The following is a 21,675-nucleotide window of genomic DNA, read 5'->3' on the forward strand; positions in this document are numbered from 1 at the left end:
TATCTAATTTAATACATGGCTAAAATAATCTCTCCTTTCTACAGTATTTCAGACCTCCTTTCTTCTCTCCCCATCCTATCTTTCCAATTCTTTTCTCACCTTCCTTAGTTTGACATCCTGAATATTTGTAATTATTTGGATTGCAAATGATACATGAAAAGAGCTGAATCTATCATTCCTACTATTTTGTGGGTTTCTGTATGCTTTTATCATTCTCTATTGGAAGCTTTGCAAGTTACTGATTATTATTTTCATTAATGTTAAGGTGTCAAAGATAGGAAGGAACTTTCTTTATTTGTGTATTTTCCTGTATTATTTTATTATGCTACTTAAGACTGCCAGCATCATTTTTATAGTCCTGTGACAGGCTTGTAAGTAGTATGATAAGCAAATTTATATTTGCTCCTACTACTTTGTATTGCATCTTACTCCTTTTTTGTATTTCTTTTCAAATAAGCGTAGCCTTCTTTTCCTCTTTCACACCTTTTTCAGTTTTTGTGGCCTAATATTTTAGCAGCTGTTAGTAGAAGCATGTCTGAACACAACATTTTTAAAGCACGGTGGCAAGAACTACACATAATATATTACAGTTCTGCCTATGATCTTATATCATGGGATGTTACCGTCAGTGAAGATGCATCTTCTTGTCATACTTCTTTACAAATGGAGTCAATGTGATTTCATTATAAAGGTTTGCTCACTTCTTCAGCCTATGACAGTTGGTATGGATGCAGCAAGCTGGGAAAATAGATCAGAAGAAGATTTAAAATATTTGATTCCAAGCTGTAGAATTTTGGTGACAACCAGTTAGACAAAGGGAAATGCATTGTAGTGGTACAGTGGACAACACAGTCCAGTAAACCTGCTGCTCAACAGGTCCCCCAGAATTATTGAATCTATTTCAGATACGTAGAGTACTGGCCTAAAGTCAGCCTTCCAGTGGAAAGAAAAGTGGTATTGGGGCCATTATAAGAATAGTCCAAGTGCAAAAAGAAAACAGAAATATTTGCAGTTCTTGTTTGTTTGGATTCTGGTTGTAAATATGCTAAACAGCTTATCCAAACTGCAACACTAATGTATACTATACTAATACTTGCCTTGATGTAAATCAAATATAATACAACACAGCTCTAAGTTCTTTTATGACTTTTTCATTAAATTTGCAATAGCTATATAGCCCACATTCTTCAGGTTTGATGATCGTAGTTGCAATTTACCAACATTTCCCACATACTTGAGGAGAAAAATACTGCTTTTCATTGAAATGAAGAACTTACTTTTGCTATGACAGAACATGCATCTATCTGTTTTTGTAATCCTGGCAGCTGAGTATACAGCAGTGTCTGGTTTTGAAATAATTATTGTTGACAGATGGAATTTAGTTTTGTTTTTTTTCCTGATAGATGTGATCATAGCAAACAGTTTTGGTTTATGTCCCTTTCAGTCCTTTGGAAAGGGACTCCTGAAACTTTTTGTTGTTGTTGTCACAAGAGGGAGATACCTCTTAAGAGCTATTCTCAATATCAGAATAAATTACATGGTACAAACACGATATTCAATTTTAAATAGCATCTTTAGGATGCTGCTCTATTTAAATAAATTAAAATTGATCGTATTTCTATACATAATCATTATCTCTTTGCCCCTGAAAATTTGTTTTGTTCTGTAATGTAATTTTGAATTTAATATATTAATTTATCAATGGTTTTGTTTTGTATGCTCAGAATTACAGTGGTGAATTTTACTGTGATTCCCTCCTTGCTCAGCAAATAATGCAGTCATTTCAGAATGCAAAATATAATTTAATGCTATAAATTATTGAGTATCTATGAGTGGATTATCTGGACTGTTGATTAAGGAGGGCCTGACTTTCCCCTGATAATGCCAAACACACCAGCAACAACAAAATGCTATGGAGTGTGTATGGAGAAAATGATGATCACAGTCACTCGAGTTTGGCCTCACTCTGCCAAACTTCTGGTTTGAAGCTGTCCCCATTTTTTACATGTATCTAAATGCAAATCCTTTCAAAAGGAAGCATACTAAGCATGCTCTGTAGCCTGATTAACATATGCATACAGGTTTTTATTTATCTGCGTTATCTCAACCCAAGATCAGTGAGAGTTCATGATATTTAACATTAAGTTTTTTTCATTTGAATTTGGTATAAATAATTCCATAAGGTGATGACAGTGAGCTGAGTAGATAAAACTCGGATCATGATTTTGGGGTAAGAAGGGGAAATAGGAAAATATACTGTAAAACAGAGGTTGGCTCATGATGAGATCGATGCATGAAAAACTTGACAGAAATGTTAGTACTCCAGACTCTTTTAGATGGGTGTGCCTGAGTATTTTAATTCACGTTAAATCAATGTATTCAAATTAGTTAGGGGTCAAGAAATTCATCACTGTAAATACGGCATTGGCATGGACATGAGAAGTGCTTAAGTACAAAGGATGCTTTTCAATCATACATTCTTTCTTTTCTATAGTAAAGGAAACAACTCATACGGAGAGAGGATCAGCAGAGAATATTAATCCCTTGGATAGAATTGGCACGTGGATCTTAAAATATTAATAATTTTCATCTGACTAGCTAGCTAAATATAGGTGCATACTCTTTACCTTAAGTATAAAAACCAAAATCTGTTTTTCACATTATTGTAAAAAATCTTTATTCTGTTTAAAATATTTTAAATCACTATTTTCACTCATTCAAATTAGTTATTCATATTATTATTTCACATATGCATAAATTACCTTTAAAATGAAACACCCATCATCATAACAAGAATCATTTTTAAGAAAATCTGTATAGTAATAAGTAACTTGCTGTACAAGAACCAAATTACTGAGGCATGAAGAACCTCTAGAGATCATTATTAGGGATTATGGACTACTTTGGCAAGCAACAGGCCAGCAGCATACTTGATAACTTGTCAAAATGGTCTGTAATCCCAATTAAGGTCTTCTCTTGAGAGCTGGCTGGTATGCATTGAGGTTGCAGCCAAGGTTCTGCTGAGACTTAAAATCCTCTGTGTTTTATTTGTTGCATCTTTTGCTTTGTGATTTCAATTGCATATCTCTGATGATTCTAAAAATACTTAAAACTGAGCTAGAGAGGAGAAAATGGCTAACCATCTCATGTATGTGCATTGAGTCATTTCTGCTGTAACTAGATTTTCAATCAAACTTTCTTTTCATTGGCTTTGTGGACTTCTCTTTGTTTACTTTTTTCACTACAGATTCAGTTTTATTTAAAAGAATACATACGATATTTTTCTTCCCTTTTTAAACTTTTTATTTGCAGGACAACAGTCCAAATAAGGGAATGACCCCTCAAAGCATTAGTAAGCACTGAAAAAATTTCCAAATGTGTCAAAGTCATGCTGACTTCTCAGTTCCTGAATTACTTTGATACATTTGAAAATTTTACCATGTAGATATAACTTCAAGCATGTAATTAATTTGCTTTAAATTATGCATATGCTTAAATGTTTATTGACCCTCATGTAGAGCTTCTATGCTGTCCATTGTCTCTCTGGCTGAGATTTTCACTCAGGGCTATTTCTAACACCTGCACTTCTGATCTCATCCATTTTGGGATGAGTGAGTTTATTAGTATAATTGTCAGATGTCTGTAGATACTTTGTTAGACACTCTATGTTGTTACTTGTGTAGAGGAAGGGAACACCTATGTTCTTCCTTAGCTGCCGCCGATCATTGCAGTGTAGGTTAGCTGTGAACCCTCTGTCACCAGGCTAAAATACAAAATTGAAATTCTCTACAAAGTGTGCATTAATGAAGAACTGCAAGCTGAGCAGAATTTAAAATCCAATTTTTAGTATGCCTTGGCTTTTTTTGGCTATGGTATTATGTTAACTGGTACTCCACCAAGTTCAATTGTACATTTACAAATATGTTCTTCCATTTTATGCATTTGGACTTTGTTAGGATAAACCAAAGTTAAGCATGATCCTGCATAAGTATGATCTGTTGAATTGGAAAAACTGTTTTCATCAAGCCTGTATGTATTCTGCGGTTTTAAGTCATAGAGAACAAACTTTGCATTCTGTTGGGCTATGTATGTTTAAAGCTGTGTTTAATAGTCATCTTTTGGGCTTGATTCAGAGTTCACTGAAGTCTCTAATGGGTTTTGGATCGGGTCCTTTTTGCACATTTCTTAATTGCTGGTGCCTCTTTTACCAAAATATTTCCATTTCCATAGTATCAAAAACAAGTGTTATGTTGGAAATAAGTATAGGAAATAAAATTCATGTCCTTTCACTGATTTGGAAAATTAATGCAGATTAATGCTATTGTTCTTCGTTTAAAGCTGAAAATAGAAAAATCTTAAACCAGGAAGAGATTGAAAAGTGTCTCATAAACCTTTTGGAAATTGATAGTGATGGAGTTAAAGTTGCTGCTTCCCAAGCAATTTCTGCCATGTGTGAGAATTTAGCTAGCAAACGTGCATTTGGACTCCAGGGTAAGCAAGGTGGAAGGGATGAACTGAGAATCTGTACATATTATAATTTTGCAGACTGACATGGTTTATTTAAAGGTTCATGTATACAATTATTTCTTTCAAAGGGATTCCCCAGCTAGTACAGTTGCTAAGCAGTGACAATGAAGAGGTAAAAGAAGCTGCAGTGACAGCATTAGCTAATTTGACAGCAGCCAGTCCTAGTAATGCGAGGTGAGTCTGCAATAATTAAATTATTATTTAAAACACTAATCTGAACACAAGTGATAATATTTTGATTTTTAAAGAATGCCTTATCTTGTCCTTATTCTTTAAGGCAGATCTGTTTGAATTTGACTGTAAGGCACTTTTTGGTGCTTGTGAGTCATCTGGAATAGGTTGGTTCTCATCAGTGTTACAAGTTACGCTATCTCTACTAACGTTTGCTTTATCCAGGAAAGGTATGAAGCAGATGTAATGAAAGCAGAGATATAAATCATGTTTTGAAGAGAACATATGAGGGAAATATGCCTCGTAATCTAAGACATTCAATGTGGGATAATTTTTGAAAATTCAAGATCAGTAAGGTATCCTTTAAAAATTTGATGGTTCATGCAACTTTTTTGACTAATTTTAATCTAGTCTTTGAAGGAGATAGCACTCAGCTATTCTGAATAGTGGCATTGTCTTTTTCTTACTTTTTTTATTGTTTCCCAAGTAATAGAGAATGCTCATAGTGCATGCTCTAAAAGAAGTATCACTTCAGTATCCACAAAGATACAGAAGCTATAACAAAGAATGGTTAGCTGACTATAAGTTGCAAAATAATTGTATCAACTAAATTCTACTGTCAGTTGCAGAGTTCTGTTATCCCAACTCTATTAAAAGTTCTGTTCAGGGAAAAGAAACAGAGCAGTCTGACGTATATGAGCAATCACATGTAACTAACAAACCATAAAATAAAATTCCTTAAAAGTTTCCTGAAATATACTTAAGGAAGTTGTAATCCATTCATAGGCATTCTTTGAAGTGAAAAAGTAAAATAACTCACCAAATAAATTATTTGTTCCAATTTATTGATTCAGCTCTAATAGTCACCAGTATTCACTTAATGTTACCAGATGGAGCCATAATTTGACACAAGAGAATAATACTCTGTTCTCAGATTCACATAGTAGATTTTTGTCTGATATTCTGCTCTCCTCATGTGCATGACTCTTCAGTTGGTGTCAGTGGGAGTCATACGCACATAAAAAGAGCACAGTACTGGAGTCTAGGGGTCAAACTTTCAGCTCCGCTACAGCTGTTTTTCATAGCGCAGCCCTTTGAGGTTTCACATTGTGAAAAGGGAATCTCTGGAGAGTTTTGAGTTGGTATAGCAGCTTATGCCAACTCATTCAGTTTCTTTTGCCAAGGAGATAGTCAGGACATTGTTTAGCTCAACTGCTAGAACAATTCTCTGAGACCACAGGCAGGGAAATAGCTGTCTCTGTTCCTCTGCATTATAATGGAGTCCGTATTTGTTTCTTGCTGGGCAGAGTCAGGAAACTGTAAAGGTGGCTTACATATACTCTCTCTCTTTGCAATCCAGCTCCAAGTACAATATGGAAGCACCAGATAATCTAATCACAGGTCTTCTGTGAAAATCAGGAAGCAATAATTTACATTAAATATGTATACTGGATGAATGCCATGTGACTATATAATTACTTCAAAGCTTCATTTCTAAATCAAAACCATTAATAAGTCATAGAAGGGTCCAAGTGTGACTAGGATCTATAAATGAATATATAGAGTTGAACCCTCAGCTGATAGAAATTGGTATAGTTCCAGCTCACTGACTGAGTATCTGGCCCATATTTATTTTACATTCACATAATAGGAAAAAAAATTGTTTGGAGAAAATGCATTCCAGATTGAGTTACCATAATCATATTTCATTCTGGAATATTTTGTGTGTGTCTTGTAAACCACTGAAAATAAGTGTATATATAATGAAGATGCTGATACACTTTTATAATAATGTGACTTTGCTGTGTGATTATGTTGACAATATTCTGGTCCCAAATGAGACTAATGAGACTAGTGCCCTTTTATTGGTTATATATTAGATTCTTGTTATAAACCCTTCAAGAATATTAAATCATAAAGCTAGTAGTAGCAGGTAGACCTTATGTAGCAAGAACAAAATGGCTACAGTAAAGGGGAAGACTATTTACTATAAATGTTTTCACTTTTTACAGGCTAGCCAAAAATTCAATCTTGTTGAACTCATATACATGTGTTCTGTCATATTTCGTTACATGAGTATTTTTGCATGTATTATATTGACTGAAGGATGTGTATCTTGCCTTTTCATTTTGTACAGTATATATTACAGGATGTAGAGTACAAGACTGCTATTTTTGCTGGAGATTTGTTGCTCTTCTTAGGAATGTTTGTTCACTAAGCATTGTCTGCTTTTCATATAATATGGAAAAAAATACAAGTTAAAAAAAATGTGTAATTAAGGCTACCACAATAGCTAGCTCATAAGGATAAAGTCCTCCATTGATTAATAACACAAGAACAGCATAGGCAATGGGCAATACTACCCCCCACTAATGTATATTAACCTTGACCTTTAGGTGCTTCCCCACAGCAATGAAAGGCTAGTTCTATACCCCTACCCAATCAATCCTTTGTTTCTCAACTGAGACAGCTAATAAAGGTGTCAAATATGGTGGAGGTTTTGTAATTAGAACACCTGTTCACGATGAACGGGACAGAGACCAGCTTGTCATTTCACACAAGTCCCCAAACAACCACAATTTGGCAAAAATAAATAAATTAATTAATGACTCTGACCCCCGTAGTATTTTAACCAAAGATTTAGAGCAGAAGAGAACATGAGTCCCGTATAAATGGTTTGAGTTTTCACATTTACTGAAAAACATGGATTTTCAATATGATCTCTACCAGAACACATAAAAATGACTATAAATAACTTCTAAAATATTTCAGCATTTAAGTTTTTGCTACAGAGCTGATTTGTCATGCTTCAGTAACACATAGAAAAAAGTACAGTGGTCAAATGCCTCATTAGTTTACAGATTGACACCCTCAGATGATGCTTTTATCAGAATCTTATTATAAAGTAATGACAGAATTTTAATGCTGCTATATATTGATATTAGGCTAAATAAAAATGAAATAGCATAGTATTCTGCAGTTTAAAATCCCATGTACTTATTCTAACCTATGATAAAGAAATTATTTTGTTATGTTACTATATGTATAGCTCTGAAGCATCCTTGATATATGTGTCAGAATTTGTTTCTGTGGTCTGCTTCTGGGGAGAAAAGAATTATGTTCAGCTGGCTATTTGCATCCACTTCATATTTTTTAATCCAGAACACCAACTTGCTTTATTGAAAACTGTATACAGTTATTTGGACAGCAGAATGCCATTTTAAAGAATCTGTGAAATCTGTCTATTTTTGATGTGTCCAAGCAGTGGGAAATGTAGGCACAGTCACTTCAATAATGTACATTATGCACAAATTGAAAAATTGCACACAAACAAAGAAACAGCAGTGCCATCTATTGGACAGAAAAATAAATTATTCTGTGCTATACAACTAACTACAGAACAAACGTTTTACTTCAGCCTCTGCCTATTTTTTCGCATTTAAAGTATAACCAATTATTTTTGCTTTTCATGTATTTAGGATAAGCTAATCATGTTAAATACAAGTATGATATTAGTTAGAAGTAACACATAGAAATAAGATCTCAAGTGTACCAGTTAGTCAAACATTAATTTGACCAGCTTTTTTCTTCAGTATTGTCGTAGCACAAATGCCATTTCTAATAGCTATCTTCATAAATCTGGCAGTGTCTGAATTCTGGGCACCTAATGGAGTTACCACTAAAGAAAAACATGTGCTCTGAAATTTAGAGCTTTGTACTGGACATGAAAACTAATTAACAGCCTCAATAATATTTGTCTTAAATTGTTTATTTTAAGTGCAAAATTTATAGCATTCAGTTAGAGTTTGGTCTGGGGCAAGAAGAAGAGGGATGTTTTTTGTTCAGCTGTACTAAGGGCTGCAGGAAATTGTGGTACATGACAGACTTATGATCTGGCAGAATATTTCTCCTGGGGTTTATAATTAGTGTTATGTTGCATATTTCTAAGTATTATATCTGGATTTGAGATAGTAAAGTATCATCCCAAAAATTGCAAAGTCATCAAGCTTGATGTTATTTAATTTTCTAATTCTTTAATTCTTCACAGGAATCAGTGGACCTATTAGCAAAATTATGTCCATATAGGCAGTATCACAGCATTTGAATGTATGATTTCTCAAATGTATCAAGATTTCCAAGATCTGGGAGTAGGTTGGGGATAGGAAGGTAGGTTGGGAACTCATTAGTTATGGGCAGTGCCCAGTGAGGAGAAAGTGAGTTGTTCCCTTGACTTCAGTGGGTGTTGTGTCTATTTCAAACTGAAATTCATATACTGATCTAATGACCCAAAATACATCCTCAGTCTATTCCACGTGGATAATGCTCACCTGTAGTAAGAGTCTCTCACCTTCTTCAATGGAGATTTTCGGTCTCCACAACAAATTTTTATTGTTTTTAAGACAGGTATGCCTGTCAAGGAATTAATTTAAAGAATGTCCAGTTTTCTTACATTTCAAATTTTATTATCATTAGGTAGGAAGTAATGATTATTACCGTTATGTAGTGATATCACTAGGCAGTCATCTTCTCTATTAGAAAATGAGAAACTTAATCATAGCTTTCCTCTTTCAAGACTGTAGATGGAACCTAATTTGCATAAATGGATCAATATTGAAGTGTCGGTATTACACTAAGATAATACATTTGCATGAATATATGCATTAATTTATGAGAACAGGAACAAAAATTTCTAGTACATGAGAGCTACATTTAAGAACAGAAATAGGTAATAATACATTGCGTAGGTTTTGTCTTTTTTGTGGTTTAATAGTTCTTCTTTATAACGTAAGTTTGTGTTTCTAAAGGAGGGAATCAACAATAGAATGCCACTAGCTGTATTGTGTAAAGGTAGTATGTTTTAATACTGACCCCTAGTGACAGAATTGTATTTTTGAGCTACTGTGCTGCAAGGCAAAGGGATTTTGCTGGGTTTTGTCGTTGTGTTGTTATTTTTTACAGTAGCACCCATTTTGCTGAGCCCTATGCAAATACAAACAGTTAACTCATGCCATGAACAGATTCTTGTTTTGACTTTCTTTTACTGAATATCCGCAGTGTGATGGGTGCTTTCTAAAGAAAAAGACAACACGGTCATTACCTAAGAGCTCACAAGCTTTTCCTTAAAAGTTACATATTGACTTCCCCTGAAAACTGCAGAATGTTTTATGGTGAATTTCTCCATTGGCAGAAAAGCTGAATCAAGGCCTAATGCTGGCATGTCATTTAGGAATGAGTTCCCACTATGACTTTAACATCACATCAGATGACTGATGCACAATCCATGGACAGTAGCCTAAATCATGCCCTGCTGGCAGGGGCAAAATGTTTCACTCAGCCAGCTGTTGGGTTTTCTCTCTTAGATTTGTGAAGGTGTAGCTACATGGAAAAGTCCCTCTGTAGACACTGTAACTGCATTTTTTTCCCAGTACAGCTCTTCTTTCACAAAAAATGTTGTTACGCATCTTCCTGTTTGTTTTTAAACTCTGTTGCCTACCAGGGGTTATACTGAAGACAGAGACCAATATAGAGCATTCATCTCTATATAAATCTCACATCACAGCATCCTAAAGTGCATGAGAACCTAAGTATATCGAAAATAGTTTCAGACAGAAAACAGAGCACTTCTAAACTGGGATAATGGTAACTATATAGAAGTTCTACCCCTTAAGATATAGCAAAATCGTTTAGGCTGTTTGTACTCTCCTACCTTCAAAGCCTTGCTGTATGATCACTATTTATCTTAGCTGTTGAAGGTTGGAATGTCACTCAGAGCATGTGTGTCATCACCTGTAACTTCCCATGGTAGATCTCTGTGGGATCAGGTGAAACCTTTTTCTTCCTGGATGGAGACTCCTAAGCCTGGGAGAGAAACTGTGTTTTATATAATGGCATAAGTAAAATGATTTCTTTTGAGTGTGTATCCCTACAATGACATTCGGTGATACGCACTGAGATTGATTATACTTTTTATGAATTAAAAGTGGCAAGGGCTATTTGACATTTGAGTAACTTTCAGACAAATGTATTGGTGCATTTACACGCACATTTTCTTTGTAGCATATTTCTCAATTAATGCAAATTATTTAAGTATATGCTTTAACTTACTGTAGTATAATGTGAAGTTACTTATTTCAAGTGTGTATAAGGGAATTGAAGGTTTGTGGTTGATCATGCAAACTTAATTCTGTCCTGCTGTGAATTTAACCTGTGCACTGACTGTGGCACATTTTCTAATTGGACTGTCATACACACAAGGGGGTAAAAATAAGCTTTCATAAGTAACTTTAAACCTTTTGACTTGAAACCTCAGTAATTTCCTCTTTCTTAGAGATTTAATTTTAAGAGAAAAAACCTAAAAGTGTAAGTTTCTCCACTCTGAATCCTTATAAAAGCTTGAGCCTTTAGCAAGGCAGAACAGATTGCTGCCATTTGAGATAAAATTCACAGCTGTCCAGAAAAGACTTATCCAGAAGTGAAAGATGGAGTCAAGTTTCACGATCCGAATACTATGTGTAGAGGGACTGACTTGGCACAGCTTTTTTGTCCTTCCTCAGCTAGTGCTTCCAAAGATGGAGAAGAGCCACTGTATCCTCAGTCCCAGTGTTCAGATCTTGTTGTGGAGACCCAGCTTTGGCTTTCTCTTTCTTCCCTTACACCTCCATGAAGGCTGCTCTAGCAATTCCTGAATGTTCCCTGTTCTTTTGCTTTTGTAACAATGTGGATTCCAGACTCTCATCATTTGTGCTGAGTTATTGATTTTTGCATGCGCTACTTCTTGGATCAGAAAAAAGAGAGGGGGATAGTGTCATTTTCATGAGCTGAAGCTATGTGGGATCTTTAAGGGCTGAAAAGGGTTTCTATTGCTGAATTCCAAGCCATTGGCGTAATAGTGGAAGTGTCAGAAATTCTTAATAAAGGTTGCAAATAATATTATAATTGAAAGGCTCAGATATCATGAATAGATAGTTCATTACCAATGCCACTGTAATATTTTAAATTAGGTATACTACAGTTTTAGAACTGAGATCTATGTAACTTTGTCAGATGAGTTCAGTGACAGACATTAGAAGATCTCTGTGTATCGCTAAATGAGTCAGGTATTACAGTCTCTGCTAACCCAGACAATTTAAGGTTTTATTGCTTCCAGACCATGAGGTTTATTGAGTTTTGGGTTTGTTGATGTTTTAACAAGATACTTGTCATTAAAAACCAGGAATAGAGGGTTCAGTTCCTGAAATGAAAAATTAATATGGTTTGTTGATAACAATATTTTTATTGTAGCACAAAGGGGCCCCAAATTGTAGATCAGAGTCTCTTGTTGCTAGTCCCTTACTCAGAATAAACATACTGACATTAATTTCCCTTGTATAGTGAAGAAAACGGAAGTAATATTAGCCTTTAAATAAAATACGAGTGACTATATACAACAGTCAATTGCTTTTGAAAATAATTAAATCACAAAGTGAAATTTTTGGTAAATGCAGAAGACATTTATTGGATGTGATTATTCTTATGGTATAACAAGGCAAATGAAGAATACTAATATATTTAAGGGATAAAAAGGAAGATATTTCTTGAGGTTTTTCAAACTTCTAGTTATGATATTTTTTCTCAGTCAGAAATTGCATAATAGAGCTGGATCAAAAATGCCCTGTGTGAAAAAGAAGTCATGCGATTTAACACAGATAGAGTTGATTTTAAGAAATGTGTGTGTAATTAGATGCATAATTCTTATGCATAATTTACATGCAATTATGTATGAAAATGAGATATGCACAGGCACAAATGGCTAGCTAAGCACCTCACACACAATCACAGTAATTTTGCACAGAAATTAAACATGCAGTTGCAAATACATTTGGAAAATGAAGTCCATAAGGAGTCCAGTGGCCTTTGTGAGGAGGAAAAATTTGAATTTTTTCTAAGCAGAAATTGTGTTCAATCCTCAGTCAAAAGCGGGGGGAAGTAAACAACGTAGAAGTGAATAAAAATATAATTTAATATAAACCAGTTTATGTTCAGTTGTGGTAGAAGAAGCAAAACCAAACATACTTCACCATTTTTATGAAGTGTCAATCTCACTAGCGTAAATTAAGCACAATCCAGAGTAAATAGTGGTGTGAAGCTGCACCACTGCTCTTCCCCTCTGTCTCCCCTTCATGAGAGGGTACTTCAGTTAAGGGTTTGGGGCCCAGTCTCAGTGGTTTCTGTCAGCTCTTTGACAACTGATAGTTGCTTTCTCCATTAGGCTAGACCTTCAGGAGGAAAAGCTAGCTGGACCATTCCCTATGCACTAAGTAAATAACCAGTTATCTTTCTTGCCATGGCTAGGAGCCTTGGTCGGGGACCAGAGCTATTATGCTTGATGTGATGCCAGCAGAGAGGTGGTTCTTGCCCCAGGGAGCTTACAGTCCTAAAAATAAAATAAAAAAACCCACAGAGTTTTGGTCCAATTTTTACTGATGATTGTTTTCACAACACTTCACTAATGTCTGAGCTTTCCTATTGCACCTCAGCAACCAAAGTAACAAAATATTAAGTTCAGTGAAATTCATATGCATCTCCAAAGTAACTGTTTAAAAAAAGTTTGTATTGTGAAACTTGGTAATGATTTTATTGTCAACTTTTAATTTATTTTTGCAGTAAAACCAGTAAACATCTGTTTTTCTCTAATTCTCAGCATTTATTCTTTGAGCCTTGAGTGATCTTTTATAGAATTTTCAAGAAAATCTCTTAACTTGTTACAATGTATATTTAAAATTCAATTGTAATCAGAATTTTGCTGTTTCACTACAGGGCATGGTTAAGGTCATTAGGGTACCTGAACCATGTATACACTGGTTAAGGTAAATGCCTAATCCTGTTAGGTTAGACACTCTAACGATGATAACCATGTGCTTATAAATCATAACATTTGAATTATTTTATCTTTAATTTGAGCTTTTTAATTTCAATTCAATTGCAATTCAGTCAGCTAGCTTTCACTTTTCAAAAAAACATGGTGATATTGCAAATGCAACATCCTTTTTTTCCCCTTGTCATTGCCTTCTTTCCTTTTCCCTAATCTTTTCTCTCCATGATTAGGGAAGTTGTTGTATTTTGAATCTTTACACAGTGTGGAGGAAAAAAGCTGTGGATTTATATAATTTACTCCTTTTCCACATCAAAAAGTGTATAGTTTTTTTCAGCTAAACCAAGGCTCCCTTCTTCCTTGAGGATCTAGTCCTGTAGGGGGAGCACTGATAAAGTGCACCATCTCAGCAGGATGTGTCTGAAGCAGTGTGTTCTGGAGGCAAGGAGAGAGGCTAGTGCTGATCTACATTAAGTAGAGACAGTGCTTCTTCCTTTTGTTCCCTTGTAATAAAAAAAGTACACAGTGCATATCTCTGCCCAAGATGGAAGGGAACAAGGGCCTCCATACTTGGATCTTAATGTTGAAGTATTTCAGCTCCTTAAAAATTTAAGCATATTCATTCTTTCAGTTCCCTTCTGAGGCCAGGCACTGCTGTCTCTTTAGCAGCTGGGGCTCCATGGCCCAGGGTGACAGCGCAATTTCTGTGCTCTCTGGAGGGCTATGGGGTAGGAGTGAGTTGAACTATGGATTCCCCATTCTTCCTTCTTCCCTCATAACCTCTTCTGTACGCATCTCTGTTACCAGGACACAGCATTGCCTTCGGGTGTCCATGCCCTCTTAAAATCTTATTCTCAAAGATATTGGTTACCTTCAACTCTCATTACCTGTTGTTGTCACTTCTAATGTGAATTCTTTTTGCCTTGTGATCCATTGTGTTACTTGATTAAACTATACTCATGAAACTGTGATTCAAAATGAATCTGCGCGGAAGTAGAATGCAGGATTGAAATAAATATGTATGATCTTCTAAATCAGTGGTTCTCAACCTTTTTGAAGTTGAGTGGCACTTGAGAAAATTGGCTGTGCTCTGTACCTCGCTGAGGTCAGCTCTGAACATACAAGGAGCTGTCACCTTGCTCTTTTGTTAAGTACTTGTGTACTTGCTGGTTTTATGGAAATTATAGTAAATTTGCTTATAATGTGATTGGCTACGTCACTCAGTTCCATGTATCATCCTGGAATCAGTGTGTTGGGGACTATATGTTTATTAGGATTTCCTATGAGAGAATACATGTGTTATTGGGTGAAATCTAGAAATAGTGAGTCCTATACATAGTGCAGAAGTATTGGATATAATACACCTGTGAGTTGCAGTGATGCATTTCATGAGTAGTGGATCTGTCCCATAAATCCTGGAATTTCTGTTTATCCATTGTACAGGAATAACGCTTTGATTTTGGGTAGGTTTTTTTCCCGGATAAGGTATGTATGTAGATAACTGTGTAATGCTGTAAATCTGATAGCTTATGGACGTGCCTTACTGTCCATGGCTGTGTGCATGTGTGGTGAGTCTCTACCACACTTTGTCAGCAGGTACATCAGGTCATTGTTACATGTGCTATGAATGTGATGTTTTCCAGTAAAGCTGTGATACATATGGTGTATAGCTGATCCTTACATGTGCAATCAGCATGTCCAGGATTTCTTCATATACAGCAACCTGGATGGAGCTACAGCACACCTGAAGCTGGAAATCTGGATAAAATTTTCATGGGGAAGAGAAGACAATATTAACCAGAGAACCTAGAAATAGTGGCCTTACCTAAGTAAAAAAAAAAAAAACCAACCCAAACCCAAATCAAACATAAAACCCCCAAACAAAAACAAAACAAAAAAACCAAAACCAACCAAAATGTTTTCAGCTCTTCTTTATCTGGTCAAGGAGGGAAGGGGAGGGAGGACACCCAGATAAGGGGAAATTCAACTAATTGAAGACAGTCTGAGAGGTGCAGTGCAGGACATCTGAAAACATGGGATTCACTTCTGCATAGAGACTGAAGTACTTGCTTTAAAGTTACTGGTGCTCCAGGAGGATTAATTAGCCAACACCAGAGTGGCCCTATACTTTATGCTGCACCCAAGCTAATAACCCTACCCACCTTCAGTCCCTGGATTGCTGCCTTTTCTCTGGTTTTCTGAACTGGGAACTATTGCCTGCCTGCCAGCTTTCCTTACGCCCATGCTCCAGCACTACCTGAGAGCTGCCATTGCCTTGTAGCTGAGGCAGAGATCAGGCTAATAAACCCTCTTAGCCTCTACCGATTCATTCCAGCTATGCTCAGGAGTATCAGCATCCCCCTCTCTGAAAATCTGGTTTGGAGATACTTGCGCTAAAATGAGTTCCCAGTAAGATCTACATCATGTTGCCTATGTAATGGGTTTATATGGCACAGGTTGGCATGTATTCTGCTTTCTATCTTGTTTGTGTAAGAGCATGACTATCAGCATTCCTGAGGTTTCTTGTTTTTATCAATGCCTTGACAGTCTTTGATAGCATAGCTGTTTCTTGTATATGTAATACTTCTAAGCTTGTGTTTATTTTGTAACTGTGAAAATTACCAAAAGGTTAGTTAGATTTTGGTAAGATGCTGTTACAGTAAAAGTAAGATTTTTACATCCAGATTTCACTTATTAATGTGTTGACAGAAATTTAGCAAAACTTATAAAAAATGTACACTCTTCTGTTGTTGAAGTGCTTAGATATGCTTGTATAGAGGTGGGAGAGTTTGTTATGTTTTTGATATAGACAAAATGTACTAAAAGAGAGTATAAAAAGCAATTGCAAGGAAAATTCAAATTGCCATCTGCACATTTCCATTGCTAACAATATTGCCAACTTTTGTTTAACAAACAGATGAGCCCAATGTAAAATTACTAAGAGCAGATAGTAAATTGGACATATGCCTCAAATCATTTGATCAAATTTTATATACAAACTCAGAATGAAGACAATTCAAATTTTATAGTGTACTGGCTTATAATGACATTGGAAAAAAGAAGTTCCTGTCGTTTAGTAGAAAGCGAGGTCAACAAAAATCTTAAGTTATGGACTATCTTATGGCATTTGAAGAATGTAAACTACATTTGTATCAGTAGTTCCATTTGCCTATGGCAAAGAAACAAAAGAATACATAATCAGGTGGTAACCCAGAAACGTGCCTTTTCAGATTATTTAGAGCATGGTAGTTTCCCCTCAGCCAGGCCAGGTTCTCTCTTCAGGATCTGCATCAGTTGTAGTCAGGAGTTTACCGTCATCATAAACCATGTCACCAGCTGCTTTCAAATATATTCTTTACCCCAGATATTCAATATGAAGTTGACTGGTTTTTTTTCTTTTAAAAGGCACTATCCCGATGGGTGCTGGAAGCAGAATAGAAGTGTTAACATGAAGTGCTCATAGGCCAGTTCCTTCTGCTGTGACTGAGATGTAGGCCCATGTGACTATTAGTTTTGCAGCACATCAGATTTAAGTCATTTGCAAACGTGTCTAAAAGTGCAGTTGCCTGCACCTTCTGCTGTCTCCTGCCTGAAGTTGCTATTTCCTTAGTAGTGCTTCTTCAACTGTTTTTTTTTCTTGGCTGTCCTCTAACCGAAATCTATGAAATGATCCTTCAAATATCTGAACAATCTTCCCCAATTTTATCTGCAAACAGGTTGTTTTGCATGTCTAGCTCAGAACTTGGCCACACCCACATTTGTCAAGCACTGATGAGGGACAGCACCCTTCAGCCACGGCTTCATTATCATCTGGGAGCAGAGGGAATATTTAAGCTGGATCTGCTGCTGATAGACTAGTTGATGTGGAACTGTGATGAAGTCACAGCCAGCCCTGAACTCTGTGCTGATGTGTCTGTTGTACTCCTGCCATCTAAATCAGCTTGTATAAAGCCAGCTCAATAATTTCTATATTGCACTGAACTGCACCATGTCCACCTACTCCTGTAAGAACAGCAGAAACTTGGTGTACTATGTTTGTGCCACCTAGGTATCTGGTCACAGAAATTTACAGAGACAGCACAAAGAACAATGTGATATTCTGTGCACTATAATCCTCCTCAGAAGTAGTGCTAGAATGATTATGGGGAGAGGTGATAAGAGTCTGCAGAGGCATTTGCCTGGAACTAAAGATACAAAAATTCTGCATCTTTGAAAATATGCGAGATTTAATTCACTTGTTTGAAACCTCAGAAAGAATCCATGTCCTGAAAATTAAAGAATCTAGAAATTTGTGACTTGGTTTGTCTGCTTAGGTTGTGCCTCTTGTACTTCACATGAGTCATATATAAATATATATATATAAAAAATCTTGAAATGTAATACTAATTTAATTGGTAAATACAGCACATAAGAAGAAAAAATGGTCCTAAAATAACAAAGATTTTTTTTCTTCATTTTGTTAGTGCTGTTGCTGAAGCTGAAGGAATTGAGCCATTAATAAATACCTTGAATGCTCAGAGAGATGGAGCCGTTGCTAATGCTGCCACAGTGCTAACAAATCTGGCCATGCAACAGCCATTCCATGTAAATATCCAAAGCCGTGGTATTATGAGTGTGCTTGAAGAACCATTGCGCTCGACCAACAGCCAAGTGCAAAGCAAAGCAGCATTTGCTGTGGCTATCTTTGGTTGTGATGCTGATGCAATAACTGAGGTAAAACTACTTTTTAAGGTTGTGATGATTTATAACATTTCTCTATCTTGAGGCTGGTGTTATACTTCTCTAAAGTCATTGTATTTTGTTGTCCTAAAAGTCCTGGGGCTTCTAGATTGTAACTAATCTTTTCACTTTCATCATAGGCTTGTTCAGCTGAATTTAGCTCAGTTTGTCATGAGAACTTGGAAAGGGTTTTCTTTAATTTGTGTTTTTACTGCTGTATTCGCTTGCACCAAATTAATGTTTTACAGCTTTCCAGTGGCTTCATTGAGCTTTAACCAGGTCTATACCTTAATCCCCATGTTTATGAGCATTAAACATTAAGGTTTTTTTCAGTTGCAACTGTCAGTTGACCTTTGAAGATGAGAAGTTCTGCCATCTGTATGCTCTCTCAGTGTGGTTCTGTTGCCCACTTTCAAGGCCTGAACAGCAATACCTGACCTTGATTAATAAGATACTGGATGTGCATGAAGTAAATGTAATTCAGAGAAAACTCAAAATATAATTAATCCCTTGATCAGTGGCATCCAGCAAGTTGAACTTTTTGCTGTTTATCAATGGTCATACTATTTTCTTTTCATAAATAAGGATGATGCTATGTGCATTCATAGATCATAAGCTGGGGTTTTCTCATGGGTCAAGGCTGTTAATTAGGACATGAATAAGGGACATAGATAATTAATCTACCTCTTTCAGTGTCCTTAAAATGTCTTTCTCTTCAAAAATCCAAATGAGCAATATTTCCTCCAGCATGTATAGGAAAGATACTGTAGCACACAAGAGAATAGGATGTTAATAAGATTGTCATACACACAATACAATACAAATTCAAATATATTGTGATGTAAATTAGTTGCTAGGAGGCAAGAGAACACAGAAAAAGCTGTGTAACTCTCTGTGGCAGTCTTGGGTTGCATAATCTCTTCAGTTTCCACACCGCAATCTAATAACTGTAAAGCAAGGCAGAGCCAGAAGGGATGTGTGCCTTGTACCACTCTGAAGCTTACTTCTGCTCCAGCCTATGCAGAGTTCACAGAAGCATAGAATCCCCATGAATGGCCTTTCTACCAGCCCAGCATAGCTTGTCTACAAGGCTTGAATGTTTCGGAAGGTGAATTTCACAGGCCGTTCTTGCTGGGATAGATGAAATATGTAAGTGGCAATGTCTTCATTTTTTTATAGTTGAGAAATGCAGGTGGACTGGGACCACTCGTTGAATTACTGCATTCTAAGAATGAAGAAGTCAGAAGAAATGCCTGTTGGGCTGTTATGGTCTGTGCAAGTGATGAACTAACTGCTGTTGAACTATGCAGGCTAGGGTGAGTAGAAATTGTATTAAGGGACAGAGGGAAGATTTTGATGCGAGAACTCTATTAAGTCAATCATTTATTTATTTATAGCAGAATAGCAAAATGAAGCTATAATTTTTCATAAGCAGAAGCTACTTTTGCACCACAGATGTTACAGATGCAATGGTACTGATTTCAAGTAACGGAAGTCTTAAGAAAAAAATGTAAGCCTGAAGAGAGTAATGTCTGGAATTATAAAAACATTTATTGTTTCTGTGACTGAATTAGGCTTTATACTGAAGATGTGCTTGTATCTGTCAAAATTAGGGACTACAGTGCTCCATACATATGAAACCAAAATTAAGGTTTCAGGCTAAGTTCAATACACAGTAAATTGTACTTATTACACACAGACTAAATTTGATTTACAAGCTCTGGTTAACTGCAGGTGTGCTGAAGTGTCACGTAAAATAGACTCTATTTTATTTCTTCTTAGAAACTCCAAGTTCCATATATTAATATCTTAATTACAAAAGCTGGATTGAGTTATAAGAATTACAACACAGGGCTCCTTATACGGGGTGACTCTTTTAGCTATTGTTAGTTTTAAATATATGTAATTGTCCTGCTCCCTCTGCTGGACACTTCTCCGATTACTGCACAGATACTTAAAATCCATCTATGAGGGGATTCTGCAGAGTGAGAATCTCAGAAATTTAGGACAGCAGGGGACCTCGAAGGTGATGTTACCCATCTGCCCACTGTATGACTGAATCAGGTATACTGACATATTTTTTCTTGTTCAGGGTAAATACCGATTCTGAGGGGGTTTCACAACTTTCAGAGGTAACTTGTTCCAGTGCTGGAGTATCCTTAAAAAGGGGTTTCTGCATTCTAAATATCCATTACAGCAAATCAATCCAGCTACATGCTGTCCTACATTCAGTGGGACTGACTAACCACCTTTTTATAGCAATTTAACTTACTGAATTTTCTCACATTCCATGTCCCTCTCAGTTTTCTTTTCATGACAAAGTAAAAATTTTAAACTTCTTTTTGTTTGAAAACTTGTATCATTTTGTCACACATCTCTGAATTCCTCTCATTAATTTATGCCATTTTGAAGTGCCATCTCCCAGCCTGAATGAGGTACTTCAGCTGAGGTCATACTATCATCAAATAAAGCTCAGTAATTATTTTCTATATCTTGCATATAGCACTGTTGTTTTTTAATCCCTTCTTTCTGACAGTATCAGAGTAGGATGCTAATTTATGTGTCCTTCCAGTTTGACAGCATATTCTTGATAATAATACATTAAGCATAGTTTTCAACCAGTCAGGCACTATTTCATGTTACTTCCATGTAGATTGTATTTCCCTGACTTGCTCATGAGTATTCAAGTAGGAATATGTGAAGAGACTTATTAAAGCCAAAACATATCTCAAAGTCAACTTGCATCTCACATCTACTTCTTTTGCCTATACATTAAGTCAGTTACCCTATCACAGAAAGGATTATATTGGCTTTACATGATTTATTCTTGACAAATATATAATGGCTATTTCTTATCTCTTGTTGCTTGCAAACTGATTGTTTAATAATTTGATATTATATTCTTTGGACACTGAAATTTGGCTGAATGATTTCTGTTATAATTTCCTTGTTCTTCGTTTTTCAAATCTAGATACTATCTTTGCCCTTCTCCACTCTCCTGGCACCTAGCCTGTCCTCCCTGAATTCTCAAATACAATTATAAATAGTTCAGAGGTTGTTTTTGGCAATTCATAGAGTAGTATGAGGTATGTGTCCTCAGGGACTGCTAACTCTGTCTCCTCAAACTTATTCTAGACATGTTAAGCCTACTGTTTCTACCTCCTTGTTAATATTACTGCCAGGCATCTGCTTGCAACCTTTTTATGGAAACTGAAGCAAAAAAGGCATCAGACACTTCAGTCTTTTCTGTGCCATCTGTTATAAGTTTTCTTTCCACATTGAGTAATAGGCCTACATTTTCCTCTCTGACTTGTAGCATATGAAACATTTATTTTTGTTTCAGTCCCTGAATAATTGTGTCTCACTTTGCCTGTGGGTCTTTTGGGTTTGTCCCTTAATTTTTGTTT

The 21,675-nt window shown here is 36.0% G+C and overlaps 1 protein-coding gene across 1 annotated transcript in view; it reads left to right on the forward strand.

Moving 5' to 3' along the window:
- Positions 1 to 21,675, forward strand: part of ARMC3 (armadillo repeat containing 3) — a 51,815-nt gene that overhangs the window by 16,212 nt on the left and 13,928 nt on the right. The window contains exons 8-11 of the mRNA XM_074892384.1: positions 4,339 to 4,491; positions 4,596 to 4,701; positions 18,013 to 18,262; positions 19,448 to 19,584. Coding sequence (XP_074748485.1) covers positions 4,339 to 4,491; positions 4,596 to 4,701; positions 18,013 to 18,262; positions 19,448 to 19,584 — 646 coding nt within the window. The remainder of the gene's footprint in view (positions 1 to 4,338; positions 4,492 to 4,595; positions 4,702 to 18,012; positions 18,263 to 19,447; positions 19,585 to 21,675) is intronic.

Source organism: Strix uralensis, chromosome 1 (genome assembly GCF_047716275.1).
Source record: "Strix uralensis isolate ZFMK-TIS-50842 chromosome 1, bStrUra1, whole genome shotgun sequence".
NCBI lineage: Eukaryota > Metazoa > Chordata > Aves > Strigiformes > Strigidae > Strix > Strix uralensis.